We start from the raw sequence: 19,024 nt of genomic DNA, 5'->3' as shown, positions 1-19,024 counted from the left end.
ATTCGATATTTATTACATATATAATTAACATTACAATTTTAATAAGACAATTTAATTAACACAAAAAGCAATCGTTTCTTCAAGTTTAATTTAATTATTTGATAAATAAAAGAACTTTGAAAGTTAATTAATGAATTTTCAAATACTTTAACCTTTTTATACTTACTTATACACGTCTGTTTTATATATCAATTGAATCAACTATTCATAATAATTATAAACATATTAAAATAAATATTTAATCTAATATATATATATATATATATATACATATATATATATATATGGTGGTAGGGCTTTAAGTCTTAAGTTAAGTTTAAGTCGTGGAGTACCGGCTTAGAATAGTACTTCCCCAATCTCATCCCGTGGGTGTCGTAAGAGGCGACTGAGGTACGGGAAAAAGGGGAGATGGGCAGCAGCGTCCCCCCTCCCATAAACATCTTACCCCCCTACTGCGCTCACCAACACGCCTGCCCAGCGTGGCGAGTATGGGCAAACCCCTCCCTTAATGGCAGATGCGCCCAAAAAAAGGCCCCCAGTTACCGGCAAGCCCGCTAGGCTCGACCAAGGTAGCGGTCGCGGTATCGGCAGGGCAGGGGGTGCTAAGAATCTACGGTTCACGGCAGGCTACCGTATAAAACGACTGAACATGGCAACGTATAATGGACGCTCGATGAGGCTGGACCTCACCGAATTAGAAGTAGAGTTAAGTCATATAAACTGGCATATACTGGGGTTATCTGAAGTCCGAAGACAGGGGGAGGACACGATAACTCTAGAGTCCGGTAACTTACTCTACTTCCGCGAAGGTGATAACCTCTCCCAGGGTGGTGTCGGTTTTCTAGTCAAAAAGGATCTCATTAGCAGCATTGTATCACGACATCAGTAGTGTGTCGAACCGGGTAGCGTACCTTGTCCTAAAACTTTCCGACAGGTACTCCCTGAAGGTCGTACAGGTATATGCGCCAACTTCGACATACTCTGATGATGTGGTCGAAGCGATGTACGAGGACATCGCAAAGGCCCTCAACGACACCTCGAAGGCCCACTACAATGTTGTTATGGGAGACTTTAATGCTAAAGTGGGAGTACAAGATAGCGGTGAATCGAAAGTCGGACCTTACGGCTGTGTGTTATGTGGCTGCAGAAATCACAGGGGGCAAATGCTGGTAAACTTTCTCGAAGCGCAGAGGCTTTTTTTGATGAATTATTTCTTTCAAAAGAAGCCTCAGAGGAGGTGGACCTGGCGAAGCCCCGATAACGTGACAAGGAACGAGATAGACTTTATCATTTCGAATAAAAGGCACATATTTAGAGATGTTTCAGTGATCAACAGGTTTAATACCGGAAGTGATCACCGCTTGGTTCGAGGCACTCTAAATATCAACTTAAAAGCCGAAAGATCCAGAATGATGAGGACTACTCTCCGACCTACCATGCTCCAAGCTGCTCAAGGCTCCGAAAAGTTCCAAATGGAACTTCAAAATCAATTCACCGCGTTGGAAACCATAAGCAGCATTGATGAGAGAACCGACACGCTGGTCAAAATACTGCAAAACACATCCCGCAAGTGTTTTCCGCCACAGAGAAGAGACAACGCACCAAAACTCTCTGCTGAGACACTCGAGCTCATGAGAAAACGACGAGAACTACCATCGTTTTTGTCAGATAAGGCCTTAAACCGAATAATAAAAACGCTGACGCGACGCGATCTCCGACGCTCCAATACCCGTGCCATCAAGGCTGCGATTGAGCAAAATCGGGGATCGAAAGTGTTCGCTCGCAAGTTTGGGAGGCCGCGTCTGACAAAACTTAAAACTGAAAATGGTGGGGTCGTTGCCTGAGATTGTCGGAGAAGTAGAGAGGTTTTATGGGCAGTTGTTCTCTTCAAGATCGGATAAGCCCGTGGGAATCAGTATTGATGACCAGCGCGCCCCTCTTATGCGCCATTACTCCGAGGAGCTCCCGGTCGTTGACCAAGGAGAGATTAGGGCGGCTCTAGAACAGCTTAAAAACAACAAAGCTCCGGGAGATGACGGAATCACAACAGAGTTGCTTAAGGCAGGCGGGACTCCGGTCCTGAAAGAGCTAGCAAGCCTCTTTAATTCCGTCATCCAACATGGCAAGACCCCGGAAACGTGGAGCGGGAGTGAGGTGGTACTGTTTTTCAAGAAAGGTGATAAAACCCTCTTGAAAAACTACAGACCAATCTCCCTCCTGAGTCACGTGTATAAGCTGTTCTCAAGAGTCGTCACGAACCGTCTCGCCAGACGACTTGACGAGTTCCAGCCCCCAGAGCAAGCCGGCTTTCGATCAGGCTACAGCACCGTGGACCACATCCATACTGTTCGGCAGATTGTGCAGAAGACCGAAGAGTACAATCAGCCGCTGTGTATGGCATTTGTGGACTACGAGAAAGCCTTCGACTCCATCGAAACCTGGGCAGTGCTCGACTCATTGCAGAGATGTCATATTGATTGGAGATATATCGAGGTACTGAGATGTCTGTACAACGCCGCTACAATGACTGTCCACATTCAGGACTGTAAGACGAAGGCGATCCAACTGCGCAGAGGGGTGAGACAGGGGGATGTAATATCCCCGAAACTGTTCACCAACGCGTTGGAAGACGTTTTCAAAACGCTGGATTGGACTAGGTATGGAGTCAATGTAAACGGCGAGTACATCTCACACCTTCGATTTGCCGACGATATCGTCATCATAGCAGAGTCGCTGGAACAACTCACCGAAATGTTGCGTAGCCTAGGTGAGTCTTCCCGGTGTGTCGGTCTCGGTATAAACTTGGACAAGACCAAGGTCATGTTCAATAGGCATGTCGTGCCGGACCGATATACGTCGAGGGTAAACCTCTCGAAGTTGTTAGTGAATATACCTACCTAGGACAGATAATACAAGTCGGTAGGAACAAGTTCGAGAAGGAAGCCGATCGAAGAATTCGCTTGGGATGGGCAGCATTTGGCAATCTTCGTCAAGTCCTCAAGTCGTCTATACCGCAATGTTTGAAGACGAAAGTCTTCAAACAATGCGTCTTACCTGCCATGACATACGGTGCCGAAACGTGGACACCAACTGCGGGACTAGTCCACAAATTCAAAGTCGCTCAGCGTGCTATGGAGCGAGCTATGCTCGGAGTATCTTTGAAGGATAAGATCAGAAATGAGATTATCCGGAAAAGAACCGGAGTCACCGACATAGCTTGCAAAATTAGCAGGCTGAAGTGGCAGTGGGCTGGTCACGTATGTCGTAGGACCGATGGCCGTTGGAGCAGACGAGTCCTAGAGTGGAGACCGCGAATCGGCAAGCGCAGCGTAGGGCGCCCTCCAGCCAGGTGGACCGACGACCTTAAGAAGGTGGCGGGCACCAACTGGATGCGGAAGGCGGAGGACAGGGAGCTTTGGCGCACCTTGGGAGAGGCCTATGTTCAGCAGTGGACAACGATTGGCTGTTGATTGATTGATTGATTGATTGGTAGGGCTTTGTGCAAGCTCGTCTGGGTAGGTACCACCCACTCATCAGATACTCTACCGCAAAACAGCAATACTTGATATTGTTGTGTTCCGGTTTGAAGGGTGAGTGAGCCAGTGTAATTACAGGCACAAGGGACATAAAATCTTAGTTCCCAAGGTTGGTGGCGCATTGGCTATAAGCGATGGTTGACATTTCTTACAATGCCAATGTCTAAGGGCGTTTGGTGACCACTTACCATCAGGTAAAAAAAAGGTAAAAAAAATATATATTATTGATGTATATATGTCTAATAAAATGTGTTATACCATTTATGATAATATTAGCCGTGCAATGTCACTAACATGGCACGGGTAAGATATTAAAAAAATCATAACTAATATTTTAAATGCGAGAGATGATTGACGTCTAAGTACTCAACCGATCATCATAAAATTTTGCATACGTTGTCATGGTACCTAACGACTGTCCCATGGCGCGAGCGAAGCCGCGAGCGGAAACTAGTAAGATTATATGGACGTTTTATTTTGACTAGTTTAACATAAATATCTCGCAAAAGGCAAAGCCTATCTAGAGCGGAAAGGGGAGACATAATTCAATCAGAGAAGGCAATTCGTTCTTTTGTATGTACAAACCGCTACCGGAAACTGGAACCCAACCCACGGATTGATCAAAGACTACAAAATTATTTCTTATTTAAGTTCTTACTTCTATCAAATTGATTCGTTATTAAAGAATAAAACGGATATTATTATAAATATTAACTCAATTTCTGAATGACACTGTTCATATATACACATATATGTAAATAAAATAGAAAAAATTTGACGCAATACGATTAATTTTTTAACATAACTATTATTAATTTGAACATTAACCACACAACGTTAAATATAGCATTCAATATAATATAAAAAAACTTCACCTGATGGCTAGTTGCCTCAAAAACTTTCTTTTTAATAAATCAGTTCCATTCAGTATTCCAGTAACCACTTATTCAATTAGCAGTAACCTTCAAAATCAAATTCACGTACTTTACATAAAATGAATATAATTTTATTATGAGGTTAGTTATTAATTTAGCTTCGTCCATTATAAATGAGTAGTAATCGTTAACTAAAGCAAACAGCCTTTGAATGTTTCACTGCTGGGATAAGACAGCGAGGAGTGCGGGGGGGGATGTTACCTTCACCCCCTGAGTATAGCTCCGCCGAGACACGAGCAGAACACAGCACGGGAGGAAACGTGGATGCGTTATATCAACACGATCCCACAGCCTCTCCGATCCGTGCTGAGGACGGCCATCTCAGGGGTTTCAGTGGGTAAGAATCCCACATAACGTGTAACTTTCTGAAAGCACTGCGTGAAAAATAAAGGTTTCCAGGAAGGTTTTAAGCTTATTCCGCTACATAGTTCAATTGCAGATCAGTGGATAAAATTTACATTTGACACAAGCAGCATTCCTCACGAAAATTTCCTTAACCGCCTAGCACTAATATCATAATCATAAGTAAAAAATTTCGGTATATGTACCTAATCGCTCGTAATACTTATAATAAAAAATACGAATTCAACACGGCCGAATTCGCAGGGCACAGCTATTGGTTACATAAAAAATCGTCAGTGTCTCGTCAAACAATTTAATTAGTTCGAAAACAAACGTTGGCAACTTAGCAAATACTTCAGCTCCCGTCATCTTGTTAGAGTAACTGTAATTCGTCAGTTACTTCGTTTTCTTTTTAATTAATTTTGACAAATTACCCTACCTTCTCAGTTTCTTTTTAGCTTTCGTTTAATTAAATACTGAAGTGACACTTACCTAACAGGCGTGTCCAAGGGAAGTGCTTCCTTGACTGTGTTTCGTGTCTATTAATTATCTTCCAGTGCAGCAATAAATATTTAAATGAGACGTATTTTATATCTGGCCTAGAGAAGTCTTAGTGAATGCTGGGTCAAGAGGACTAGGAGTGACTTTTCTATTACGTATAACAATTCATTTTTATTTATAGTATATTAAATTTTAAATTGGTCATATTTTGATACATTTTTTTCACATAAGATTCAAATGGTACTTAAAACCGAGGTTTGTAAAATGTGGGATGTTATTTAAAAGAATATACTCACATATATACCCTTCTAAGTAAGCCCGACATCTGTCTTTCAATTTTCCCCTACATAAACAAAACTAAACGCAATTTTCGTGTTCGAGTCAATAGCTTAGAATAATAACTGATAAGTTATATTCAAGCAATGTACATAATGGTCCCCTTTCTCCTTTATAGCAACCATTGCATCGTTTATCATTTTCATCTCGATTTTATTCACTAACATTTTTCATGAACCTCATAAGTCTGGGACTGTTCCTACTTTGAAAGGTGGTCGGATAATTGGAAACGTTCCAGAAGAAATCATTGGTAAAGAGTGGTAAAAAACTTTCGACCTCGAACTCATTTTAAAACTCGAATTCACCTGTTAGCTTGCAATGTTTTACAGTTGCAAATTTCGTATCTATTTATATATTTTTATTCGTAAAACAGTGGTTATGTTACAAAATATGGGCAATTCCACGGAGCTCCGTTTTATTGCTAGCTGTAATACTTCACGTACCATTAAATGTTCCTGTTTGCATTTTTTAGCATACGTTACCCTCAAGACGGGAGTTAGATCAGCTTTACGATTGTAGTTTTTGGGGGAGCGGTTTCCTCCGATACTTATCCAAATCAGAAAGATGTAAATGTACTCCTTTATAAATTTAAAGCAATGCTATGCACGTATCCACTGATTATGTAATAATAATACTTAAAGATTATTTTAAAGTCTAAATAGATTTTATTTAAGTAGGCTCTAAAAAGTCATATATAATTTTAATTTTAATATAAAGTTTCGAAATGTGGAGAATAACCGGCAAGAAAGTTAAAAGTTATTCATTTGATTAATTAAAAAAATTAACTTATTTTTTATTATATTTATAGCACAGTATACAAAAAATATGTTTCAATAAGAAAAACGGGTAAACTACAAAGCATGCACAGACCTTATTATCACTTACAGTAATCTCTTTCAGGCAATCTTTAATAGATTAGTGGAAGGACAAAATTGAGTATGTGCACTTACCATCAACTTAAATAAGACATGCAACTCATAATATATAATTTTATCTGGTTATATGACATAATAGAGTGTTGAATACTTAAGTGAATCGCGTTTAACACCACTCGGGTGAATTTGACTTTATTTCTTATTGTTGGTTTAGTTGCTACCTTATAAGGCTGCGCATCCTAAAGTCCTGGGCTTAAACCCGAATCGAGCAGTGCTCATACTAGCGTACCTCGGACAGCACGTACAGCCTTAATTGGTCCTGTGCCTGATTTCTTTTAGGTTGTGTCTGGTTGTGTGGGTTTTAACTGCCATCCCTCGGATAGTGAGATTAAAGAATTAGAGACCTTGTTTTTGCGATTACCTTTGTGCAATATATAATAATATATCCTACGCAGTTGGCTTGTCTTTTTTGAAATTGGCCATCGTGGTCGAAATCGGTTATGAGGACATCTTCAATGAAGTAATAAAAAAAATAAACATGACATAATCAATAAAATTACGCTACGTAAATGATTTCGATTTAACAATACGATACGCAACAATATATTATTCTTAATTTGGTTACCAGGAAAGAAGACAAATCGTTTTGTTTAATATTTTCGTCCAAGAATGTCACTCATATGACCAAAAATGATAAAATTAATGTATAACACGAGCTCTGATTCATAGTGAGTGCAATTTATTTAAAAAATATATATGTATTATTATTGAACTACAGTGAAACAACTCGCGTAGGCTGAATCCTCGTGAACATCCATATACGCTTGCATCGAAAAACGTGTAATAACTTATTATTCTTGATATTGGTACTTGAAGGTAATTTTTTGATATATTCGCTTGTTTGTATACAATTATGAAGCTATTTATTTGTTATTTTATTAATTTTTCATGAAATATACATTTGTTTTTTGAAAGTCTTCCATTGATTAGTGGCTGCAATCCAGGCAAGAAACATGAACTATAAACACAAATTAAACACATGAAAATTCAGTGATGCTTGGCCGGGTTTCAACCCACGACCATCGGTTCTTATGTTTTTCAAAAATTTCCACAAATTCTGATTTTTGGAAGGCAATTAGAAAAACAAAAATATATTGTTTTTTTTTTTATAAAATTAATATTTTTAACTTAAAATAAATGTAGTTATGACTAAGTTTGCCTTAAAATTATTGAGCATAAATTTATAAGAAATGTCTATGGTGCACTCTAACTATCAGATGGTCTATTTGCCCCTTCGCTTGTATCATTAAAAAAAGTATAATGAATAAAATAACTTATAAGTAAAGAGTAAATAAGAGTACATCTTGCTGGTTCTTTTCGGTGTAATGTACTTTGAAACGGTAAGCTTTATCTTGTAAAGGAAAAGACATATAATGTGGAAATAATGTTTTCATTTTTAATAAACGGTTGGCAGAAGGCAAACAGTGTTTTGTCCTATTTTTATATTTTTATCTTCTTTTTGAATTAAGAATAGTTTCATATTCATAGTTTTTATTTTAATAATCTTAAATTTAATGACAACTTAACATTCATTTGTTTGTTACGGAATATTCTCTAATAAATATTTAAATGGTTATCATGAAATCTGACAATAGCAATGGACCGAGAAACTTTAAGTCTTAAAAGTCAAAGTCCTACTATAAAAGTGTCGAAGCAAAATTTAAGATCTAAAAAATGTAAGCGAATGTAACTGAGAAGTATAGCACGAATTGAATAGTTTTGATAGAAAATCTTTAACGCAGTATTCAAATTTTATAATAATTTTTAAATTAATAAAATTTATATAAATTATTATATATTTCCATCAAAACCAATGGCAGTCTTTTCCTTAGGCTCTGATTAAAACTAATTACAGAAATATATAGAAATTCGTCCTGTATAATTTATGAGCGACACTCACATTTTTCAATTTAATCTACTTCAGCTGTAGTCTTTTAATATTTAACAAAACTATATAACATACTTTCATATGATAGTATGTTATCATAGATTAATAAGTCAACAAAATTATCTTATTTCTAAAATATATCTAATAACAGTAGTAAAAGTAACAGCCTGTTAATGTCCCACTGCTGGGCTAAGGCCTCCTCTCCCTTTTGAGGAGAAGGTGTGGAGCTTATTCCACCACGCAGCTCCAATGCGGGTTGGTAGAATACACATGTAGCATAATTTCATTGAAATTAGACACATGCAGGTTTCCTCACGATGTTTTCCTTCACCGTCAAGCACGAGATGAATTATAAACACAAATTAAGCACATGAAAATTCAGTGGTGCTTGCCCGGGTTTGAACCCACGATCATCGGTTAAGATTCACGCGTTCTAACCACTAGGACATCTCGGCTTATTCACATTAGATATAATATATCTAATGTGAAGATTAATTTACTTTTTTTTAAATTTAAATAAAAAAGTAAATTAACTGTCTGTAAATATTCCTCTCCCTGGTTAAGACCATCCTATTTTCTTTTGGAAAAAGTTTTGAGCTTATCCACAACTGTCCCTATCAGTTTGGTGGTTCTTTTGTAAAATCTTCACTTTTCAATTTTCTTTTCAATTCCATATCACAACTACTAGTTAAGTCAACAAGCTACTAAAATTCTATATTTACATTCGATTATATTGAAAAACAACAAATTTAAAACAATTTGTATAAAAATAGGTCACAACCGCTTTCAGTGGTTATATTATCAAAACAGAACAAGACCTTATTTACGCTATTGCAAATTGACCATTGAAAAACAATTCTTCCAGTTCAACCACATTGAAATAACATAAAAGTTTGCCTGCGAGTCTGGACCGATTCCAAATAAGGTAACTGTCGCCGACATCCGCTGGGGGCAAGTATTCACAAAACAATTGTACCTATGCATATATTATAGCTTCTATATCAATGCAGTATGGTTCAAAGTGCTTTGTTCGCGGATGTAAAATATTAGGTGAGACCAACTGCTCGCTTCCGGAGTCACTGGTTACTCTTGAGTTTTATAGGTAATGGATTGAATTTGTAAGTGATTATTAGAAAGCTTTTTGAGGTATTGATGGCTTACAACCGTACTATTCTCACTTTAATAGATCGAATTTTCCACGTTGGTAGCATTTTTCTGAATGGGATGTTGATATGAAGTTATATTTATGCGTCAATAGTTCAATGGTTTACGGCTGCCTAGCGATGTAAAAGCCGCAGGTTCGGAACCGTTTGGGCTATAATTGTCGTCCCCACTCCAAACACAAGCTGTACGATTAATTTGAAGGGTGAATAGTAATATTAGTAATGCCTTTAAAATTTAACATTGCTATTTTTCTTTATAAATTTAATCTATATTAATAATATACTATATTGATATATCGTATGTGAAACAAATATAATTTGATTTTCCCATCTTAAGTAACATGGCGTTTATGTCTTTCTAAAACAATAATTAATAATCATAAACCATTTATTTCTTCACTGCAATATAAAAAAGGATCAAACCGAATTTCCATAAAAACTTTCGCATTTTTAATATAATGAAAAAATGTTTATTATGTCTAAAACTTATCGCTGTTATAAACGTTGTTGGGGCCTTCTTTTAAGTATGTCAATACTGGTGCCAGAAGATCCCACTGTTCCATAATGTTTCATACAAACTATTAGCTTAAAATATAATACATAGTATTATATTTTCAATTCAATTAATCAATGGCTTGCATACATATATACAAATCTAAGAATTTTAATATCCATTAACACAAACGCGAAACGCATCGAAAATTTAAAGTAAATGAAAGTCTAGTCTCAAAGTAGAGGGTTTTGCCCGGATCTAAGCTCGTGACCTTCGTTTAATGTATCACATCACATCCCGTTTCGGTTCTTCGTATGTAATACATATTTATTTAAAGGTATGGTATATGTAATTATAATTAAAACAAAGTATTCAATCACTATGTGCGACTTATATTATATTTGTTAAACAAAGCTGGGCTGTCTCCTCTTTTTATAGAATAGGAAGGCGGACGAGCATACGGGCCACCTGATGGTAAGTGGTCACCAACGCTCTTAGACATTAGCATTGTAAGAAATGTCAACCATCGCTTACATATCCAATGCGCCACCAACCTTGGGAACTAAGATTTTATGTCCCTTGTGCCTGTAATTACACTGGCTCACTCACCCTTCAAACCGGAACACAACAATATCAAGTATTGCTGTTTTGCGGTAGAATATCTGATGAGTGGGTGGTACCTACCCAGACGAGCTTGCACAAAGCCCTACCACCAGTAGGGCTTTGTGTGCACCTTCCTTTGAGGCGATGGTTTGGTGCTTTTCACCACGCTCGCTGCTTCAATACGGGTTGAAATACACATGAGGCAAATTTTTCTCTTATGTTTTAGTGAATTTTGCAGTTTTTTGCTGTGCCACATGCTGAATTTCTCACGATGGCTTCCTTCATCACCTAAGTCGAGATGAATTATACTAATTGAGCCCAAGAAAAATCATGATGCTTGTTTGGGTTTGAACCCGTGATCATCGTAATAAATCAATAGTTAGAATGCGTGAATTCACCGAAATTCTGCCAAATATTTACCCATCAATCCACATTAGGCAGTGTGGTGGAATAAGCTCCAAGCCACCTCAAATGGAAAGGAGGCCTTATCCCATCAGTAGGACATTCACATGCTGTTACGTTCTTACAATTTTTTACAGTTTTAATAATTCGTTGAATAATAACACATAATACAACTGGTAAACTACATTTCTCAGTGTGAGTGCAATTTTAAACTTCAAAACTAGAGTTGTCGCTTAATTGCAAAGTGGTGTTGTTCTCAATAAAAAATACTAGAAAACTTTAAAAAAATTAAACATACGAGGAACATAGAAACAATAGATTCGAAACCATCTTATAATTTTTTTTAAAGGATATTTACAATTAAAAACAAATTGTGGCAGCCAAGTTCTAGTACGTATAGACTGAGGCTTATTTCCTTTTTTGTTCCCTGTAAACTAAACAACTTTAACAAATTTAATTAATCATGTGTGTTTGTCAAATATTATTCTCTCTTCTTTTATTATTATTTGGTTCATAATGCGCGAATTCGGCATCTTCAACAATAATCGCCATTTCAGCCAATTTAGACAAAACATTAATGAATTGTATTACAACTAAGCTTCATGAATCTTTCCTTTCAGTATAAGACCTATGGATTGTCCATTTGGTAGTTTTTGAGGTTATCGCATCCAGACAGACAGACAGATGCGGCAGAGCGATTTTGTTTAAAAATACGTATTGCAATTCAGCTTTCTTAACCGCAGAATTCGATTGAATGACAAATTAAAAATAAATATCTCATTTATACTATAAAAGTTTGTAGTCAATAATTATGGATGATTTACGTTTATTGCAACGTATTATATGAAATAAATAATCTAAGTAACTTTTCCCATATAAAATTATGCTTATACGCAATTCGATTGTCTATTTTTAAATGTCGTTAATAAAACAGGCATAACAAATTGTAAATAATTAAAAATAATATAAGATTAATTTTAAATTGCGTGTCACCCTGGGTTTATTGTTATTAGTGTGCAAGCGTTCAGTGTTTAAAATTCGGCTATTAACTACTTTTTATAGGATTGAATATATAAAGAAAAACGTATATGAATATGTATATTTTGAACATATTTTTTTCTAATTTAATATTCAAAATGTTTTTATTTGTAACACTAAAGTTTGTCAATAGCGACCAAACAAAAATATAATGATAGTACTCATAGCAACACGCATAAGATTTTACACTTTGATTACCCTATAAAAGAAACGTTTTAGTGGAACAAGTTGGCAAAGAGTAACTACCAAAAGAAATACATACGTGATCGAAAAAAAAAGTATTATCCAAAAAGTTTCTAACATCGAACTGGCCAAATAAAAAAAAAACAGTATCGAAAATTATGTAGTTTCGCTCTTTATTCTTTTCCATTTAACCGCATCACGTTTCCACAGAAGGTTCTTTTTGGAAAGTTGGTCTGGGGCCAATTAAGCCAACAGGCGCCGACGTCCGCCCTTCTTCCTGCCGTTCGCAACCGCTAAATCGTTTTCTGCGAAGCTTTGTGCAGCTAAGCTAGTTATCGCGCCTCATCTTCTAACAATTTATCGATGTAGGTTATGAGTTTGTAATGCCTTTTTAAATTAATAATATTTTCCGTTACGTCACTATTTAAAGTATGGATAATAGAATTTAATCGTTTCAGTTTAAGCCTTCTTTTGCAGCTTTCACAAAACTGTTTTAATATCTTAAATTGCTTGCAAACCAATAAAGCTTCATTATTTATACAAAATAAATAGTTAATATATATTTTGAAATAATAATGATACTGTGAATTCGTAATATAGTAAATCAATTTTAATAAAAAATATTTGTTTTACTTATATATAAATTTAAAATGACGTTGGGTCGATGCACTGTAATTCGCAGTTACGATGATCGTCAGTAACTCCTTTATTTATTTTCCATTCCCGTTAACGTCGTTAAAAACCAGGGAACTACAGCGTAATAATAACAATGAGTTAGACCTATTTGGCAATGGGATGTATCGTAACGGTCATAAGTTATTTGGGTAAAGATATAAGTAAGAGAGAAGTCACTACGCAGTGCAGCACCCGGGTGGGATCGCATTGCGTCGGGCAAAGCGGCGCCAGCTACTTGGCAGTGCTCTCGGTCATCGTCCCCTGCCTCCATAAAAGCCTCCTCAAGCTTGCGCCAAAACAATTTCACCAAATTTCTTGCCAGTGACCTAACACGCATGACTTTACGACTTCCTTTACTCTCTGCTTGACATTTGTTTATTTTCAACAGATCTTGTGATATTTTGTTTGAAATTAAAGGCTTCTCGGCATTTTAGGAATGTTATCAGATCAAAGTATAAAAGCCAAAAGGTCATTACACTCAATTGATGAAAATATATTTGAATCAATTATGCTTCTTTTATTTATAAGTATAATTTGAGGAATTTTTTTAGTTTACGTTAACACAATTGTATTTAATTTAACTTTTCTTGTAAATATAATTTATTATTAAAAAATAATAGATTTCGAATATAAGATAACATATTTTATGTAACCAAGAAGATGTATCTAACTCTTGATTATTGTTTGCTGTCTCCCTAAATCTAAAGACGAATAATTATGTTAATTAAATAAAAAAAAGTTTGAAGAAATATAAATTTATTATCACAATTCATAAATAAGTATCCAAAGATTCATCTAAGCACTTAAAGCTAAAATATAAATTAAGATATTATTCTAAACAGACAGATTATTCCTTTTGATGAGGAACTTACTGTCTTCGTTACAAATTAATTTTTACAAGTATTTGCTGTTAAATACTTTGACAACATTGTAGAATTATTTCACATTAATGTTAATTAACCGGAACGATTTTTCAAAATTATTTGGGCAAAACCATATTGAAATGTCATGTTCGTGACAATCTATTATTCGTTATGCATTAAAAATTCAATGCATAGTTCTATTCGATTATGTATCGTCTACTTATTTGAAAATACTGATTTTTATGAGGAAATTGGTAGGAAATGTTCGCTTTGGTCCCATTACGGGTAATATTTCTAGTTGACCTTTTCTAGCACCCATTTTCCGGAGTAAGGGGTCTCTAACCTCTTCAGTTTTGGACGGAAACCGTTTTCGTCAGCGGTGTAGTCCACTCTGTACATGAAACCATCGGGACCGATGTATTCGTAGAATCCCTTTGATGCAATTCCCTCGTCGACGGTGTTTGGGTTCTTCAACACGGCGTTCTCTTTCGCACGAATTTTGTTTTCGGTTTCAAAACTGAAATAAAAATCAATTTTTATGTTCCATTTTTAAACTTTATAAAATAATTATTAGATTCATATTTAAATGATTCGTTCATTGTGTTTACATTGACCATTCGGTTTGGAAATCAGTGATTTAAAATGATTACTGTTTGGCGGTAGAATAGCAAATAAGAGAATGGTATCCACCCAGGTGAGCCAAACTGATATGCAACATTGGTTAATATTTTATTTGCTAATAACAATATGTGTGTCATAGATGAATATAAATAGCTTGAACTCTGACCGAAGCGTGTCAACTGTGTAACTGTGTAACTGTTAAAATTTTATAGTGGTCAAGGCTTTTTTTATTCATATCGTAACAAAACGAATGACTTGTAGTTGAAAAAAGTTTCTTATATTATAACATTGTTGAACGTAGAATATCAAAAATTTCGATTTAATAGGAAATAATGACATAGTTTTCTCAGGAAGTCTGCTAACTCTCGCGTCCTTGGGGACAGCTGTTATTATTTTAAACAGCTTCTGGTCAACAACATGGTTAATAAATTATTCGTATGAGTAAAAATTCCAAGCAGATGAATTTGCATAGCTGTTCATCGTAGCTATCTTATATGCATATATGAATGATAAATCTGACATTCAGCTATACAAGGTTGATATTGTTTAGACGATATGATATCTATAAATTTAAAAGTGTTACATACTTTTTTATGTTAATGTGATATAATGACGGCAATCGATTTTCGTCATATTAGGAATAAATTTATGGCTACTGATTTAATATGTGGAATATTCTAGTTTTGCGAAGCATTTTTCTTTTATGAACAAAACTAATTAATTTCAAAATATCATCTATTTTTGCATAATATCTGGTTTATTATTAAAATATATATATCTAAATAAGGCCAGCTGTGTCGCTGTTTTATTAATGTTAAATTTGTATATGATGAGTACTCGTTTATAGTCCGAGAATTGTCTTGCATTTATGGTAATTACATCGCTCCTTAGGGTCGTGACTTCAAATTATTTAATATGTGACTCAATGATTTTTAGCTATTACTTACAGAAAATCGTATTTGTCCTCATCGTAGTTGTGTTTCTGTTTAATGATCTTGATTCCGTTGTTTTTGTAATAACCGTCTTTGTAAAACGGGTTATATTCTTCTGGCGCCTTTAAGACCAACTTGTAGATGTCTTGCGAAGCAGCTTCGACGTAGGGCTCATAATCGTGGGCGTATGGTCCATAGCCTCCATCGTAAGGGTTGTCTAAATGTATGTAGGGGTTCGGTATGTGTACATATTTCCCTTCGTCTGTTGGTATATACCTAAAACAATAAATTAGTAGTTTTTATTTATGAACTGTTTATTTTCTTTCTCGTTTCCTTTTTTAAATAACTATTAAATATATAATAATATAATAATAATAATAATATCCTGGGACATTTTGCACACACGGCCATCTGATCCCAAATTAAGCTTGTACAAAGCTTGTGCTATGGGAACCAGACAACTGATATACTACATATACTACTTTTCTTTTGTAAATACATAATTATATAGAAAATTACACCCAGACTCTGGACAAACAGACATGTTCATGAACACAAATGTCTGTCCTGGGTGGGAATCGAACCCACAACCTTCGGCGTGCAAGGCAAGTATCTACCAACCACGCCAACCGGCTCAATATATAAGCATTATGTATTTATTAGAGCTATTAGGAGAATAGTTAATAAAGTGGTATTATAACAAAGCAATTTTTTTATCTGTGGGTGTGTATATAAATAAAAAAATATAAATAAGTGCGATCACTATAAGAAACTTCATCCATATTTATTCATGATTTTATTTTAATAACATCCAAATATGATGAGTAACACGTTAGTTATAATGCAGTTTAAATATCCGAAGGCTCACGTTTCGCATTCTATATATAATAATATATTGCCAAATGACTTGATAGACTTCGATAATATGAATGTTTTTGAAAATAAACTAAAATAACATTATTGGATAATATAATAATTTGTGTAATATTCAGGCAAAAAATTATTCAAGTATCAAAAATATATTCTTATGCACCTTTTTCCTTTTAACATATTTTTTATGAAAAATAAATTTCTTTTAATCTGTATGTTGGTTCCATGATTTATCTTAACGGTCATTATGTTTATAGTTAATTACTATAAAGAATTAATGTGATCTAATTTATGGTTAATGAGTCTAAATTTTCATAATAAAAAATAAAAAAATAAATTATAATACATAATATATAATATTATATATTTATAATTAGCAAACGTGGAAGTTATAAAATTAAATGCACATATTAATTGATTTACATATAAAGGGCTTGTTATTAGTAAGCAAGTGACATTTACTTACTTGCCAGAGTCACCATATTTATAAGGATTCCATTTGCCGTTTTCAATAGGTGAAGCCGCAGCTGCGCACACGCAGAATGCAACTACGAACTGTAACCATAACATTATAAATTTATTAATTGGTAAGAATATAGTAAACATTTTAAAGAAGTAAGATTATGTAAATAAAAGCAATAATAAATGTAACTAAATGTTCTATATTATAATAAAATAAAAATTCAGGCAAAAAAATTTTATATTTTTTTTTTTTAATTTTTTATATATTTTAAATTAAAAATAAAAATATGAATGTAAACCGTAGATTTTTAAGCAATATAAATAAAATAATTTAAGAATTACGTATTAAAAAAAAATACCGCGAAAGAATTCATCCTGTATGCACTAAAATTTTCCAGAAAAAAAAACACTTTAACGTTACAGATCAATCACTGCACTGCAACCTTTGCGATCACTATGCGGAAGTCTATTCACGGTCAATCTCGTGTACACCTCCTTAGAGAATTTCAAAACACTGTGTTGATTTCGAAATCGACGCTTCGCTTTTATACATTGGCTACATCAGCTCATCTCTTCGCGGGAACCAGAACACAAGCTTATTCAACATGTGTCATACACTTACGCACACATCCGCGGGCCTACGTATTTCTTTATCTCTGCATATCATTTATGATCATATTTACTTTATTGGGGTATTGGTGTCATATACTCTATTCGAATGGAATCGATAGAGTATATGACACCAATTAGGTATTGTTGTGATTTAATTGCGGATCTAATTGCGAAGGTGGTGCAGCTTAAAAACAAAAGCAAACTCGTTTATTTGTTATGTCATGACTATAACTTTTTCTTAATTTTATAATTAAATAATTTAATTTTACGACGGGATTATAATCAAAATAGTAAATTCAGTTAAATAAGATATAATCTTTGTGAATGAGATTGAAGGACAGTTATCCGTATATCGTCTGCATATTTCGTTTATTTAAAAAAAAAATATATTTTTGTATCATAAATGTTCACTAAAAGTAACTTATAATTAAATATATATATATATATATATATATTTATAAATCGCGATCGAATTTCCGGGTGTCAATAAGTTTTTTCATTCAAATCCGTTTTAAATATTATGCTTCTTTTTCCTAATTTTATACGCATTATTTATGGTGATAAATATAACATTTATTCCATAGACAATAATTTAAGACTCATACTATTTCTTCTCTGTAATGATTTGAAATTGTTTTTATTGGTTGTTTTATCGAATTTATTTGTGTTCGATTTTTACGAACTGAATGTAAGAACGAATTTCCGTTACGATGTCTAAAATACGGAGAAATTTTATTAGATATTTAAAAATTCATATAAATGACAAAAGGTGTGAAAAGTCACACGTTTTACAATGACTTTATGATAAGGATCATACGTACCTCGAATCTAGCGCGGCCTTGTAAAATTTCACATTATTGATTATCCGGATTTAGCATAAAGAGCAGGATGCCTGATGGATTTCCTAATGGTCGGGTTTGCCCGCTTAGTTATTTGGTGCTTATGTTTATGAATGTTTACGATCGCTAGTTAAATTCTAGTGAAATTATATGATTAATATATTGTGCTAGATATATATTTATATTATAAGATTTAAATACGAGTGAGAATTCAAAATGCATGTTATTTCTTATTAAATCAATATAGTTTAATAGAAAATTTAATCTTTTGTTATATTTTGTGAATATTATATTATATTGTATAAAATTCATATTATATTATTATTATTATTATGACAAAATATAATAAACATAATTTCTGAAAAAAATAAATATAGGAACAATATGGGTTGACAAACAACATAATGCTGGCAGTTGAGTTCATTATAAAGTGAAATATTTAATTAAAAACATTTATTACGTTTCATATTACGTAACAATTTATTTATACAATTTCTCAAAAACTGTCCTTTAAATCGCTTTAAAAATATGTTGTAAGAGCAGTTAAACGTCCATTTTTATCAAAAGTCAAAAGACGATGTTGTTTCTTCTAGGAAAATATATTATAGAGTACGCTATCAATGTAAAAACATTATTTTTATATTTCATTAAATATGTAATAATTGTGTAAAATTTTTAAGAAGAAACGACATTTTATTGGATAATAAATCTGTTGTTTTTTTAGTAAAATAATATATTTCTTTTACCTACGTCATCGAATATGAAATATTGAAAAGTTTTAGCATGAAATTATTT

At 34.1% G+C, this 19,024-nt stretch overlaps 1 protein-coding gene across 1 annotated transcript; it reads right to left on the bottom strand.

The window, feature by feature from the left end:
* Positions 1-13,781: 13,781 nt before the first annotated feature.
* Positions 13,782-17,296, bottom strand: LOC126781128 (larval cuticle protein LCP-22-like). Its single transcript, XM_050505956.1, has 4 exons — positions 17,138-17,296; positions 16,783-16,871; positions 15,462-15,722; positions 13,782-14,410 (listed from the first exon to the last, which is right to left on the bottom strand). The coding sequence occupies exons 1-4, from the start codon at positions 17,150-17,152 to the stop codon at positions 14,188-14,190; spliced, it is 588 nt and encodes a 195-aa protein (XP_050361913.1). The 5' UTR covers positions 17,153-17,296; the 3' UTR covers positions 13,782-14,187.
* Positions 17,297-19,024: the final 1,728 nt, after the last annotated feature.

The sequence above is a fragment of the Nymphalis io genome, chromosome 1 (assembly GCF_905147045.1).
Source record: "Nymphalis io chromosome 1, ilAglIoxx1.1, whole genome shotgun sequence".
Taxonomy (NCBI): domain Eukaryota; kingdom Metazoa; phylum Arthropoda; class Insecta; order Lepidoptera; family Nymphalidae; genus Nymphalis; species Nymphalis io.
The sequence above is the reverse complement of the archived record's forward strand: the minus strand, read 5'-3'. Positions and strand labels throughout refer to the sequence as shown.

What these genes read in the sequence shown, in the direction of transcription:
- LOC126781128 (XM_050505956.1), bottom strand. An exon ending in AAATATGGTGACTCTGGCAA is followed by an intron (nt 15,723 to 16,782) that starts GTAAGTAAATGT and finishes TTATTGTTTTAG; the next exon opens with GTATATACCAACAGACGAAG. An exon ending in GAGGACAAATACGATTTTCT is followed by an intron (nt 14,411 to 15,461) that starts GTAAGTAATAGC and finishes TTTTTATTTCAG; the next exon opens with TTTTGAAACCGAAAACAAAA.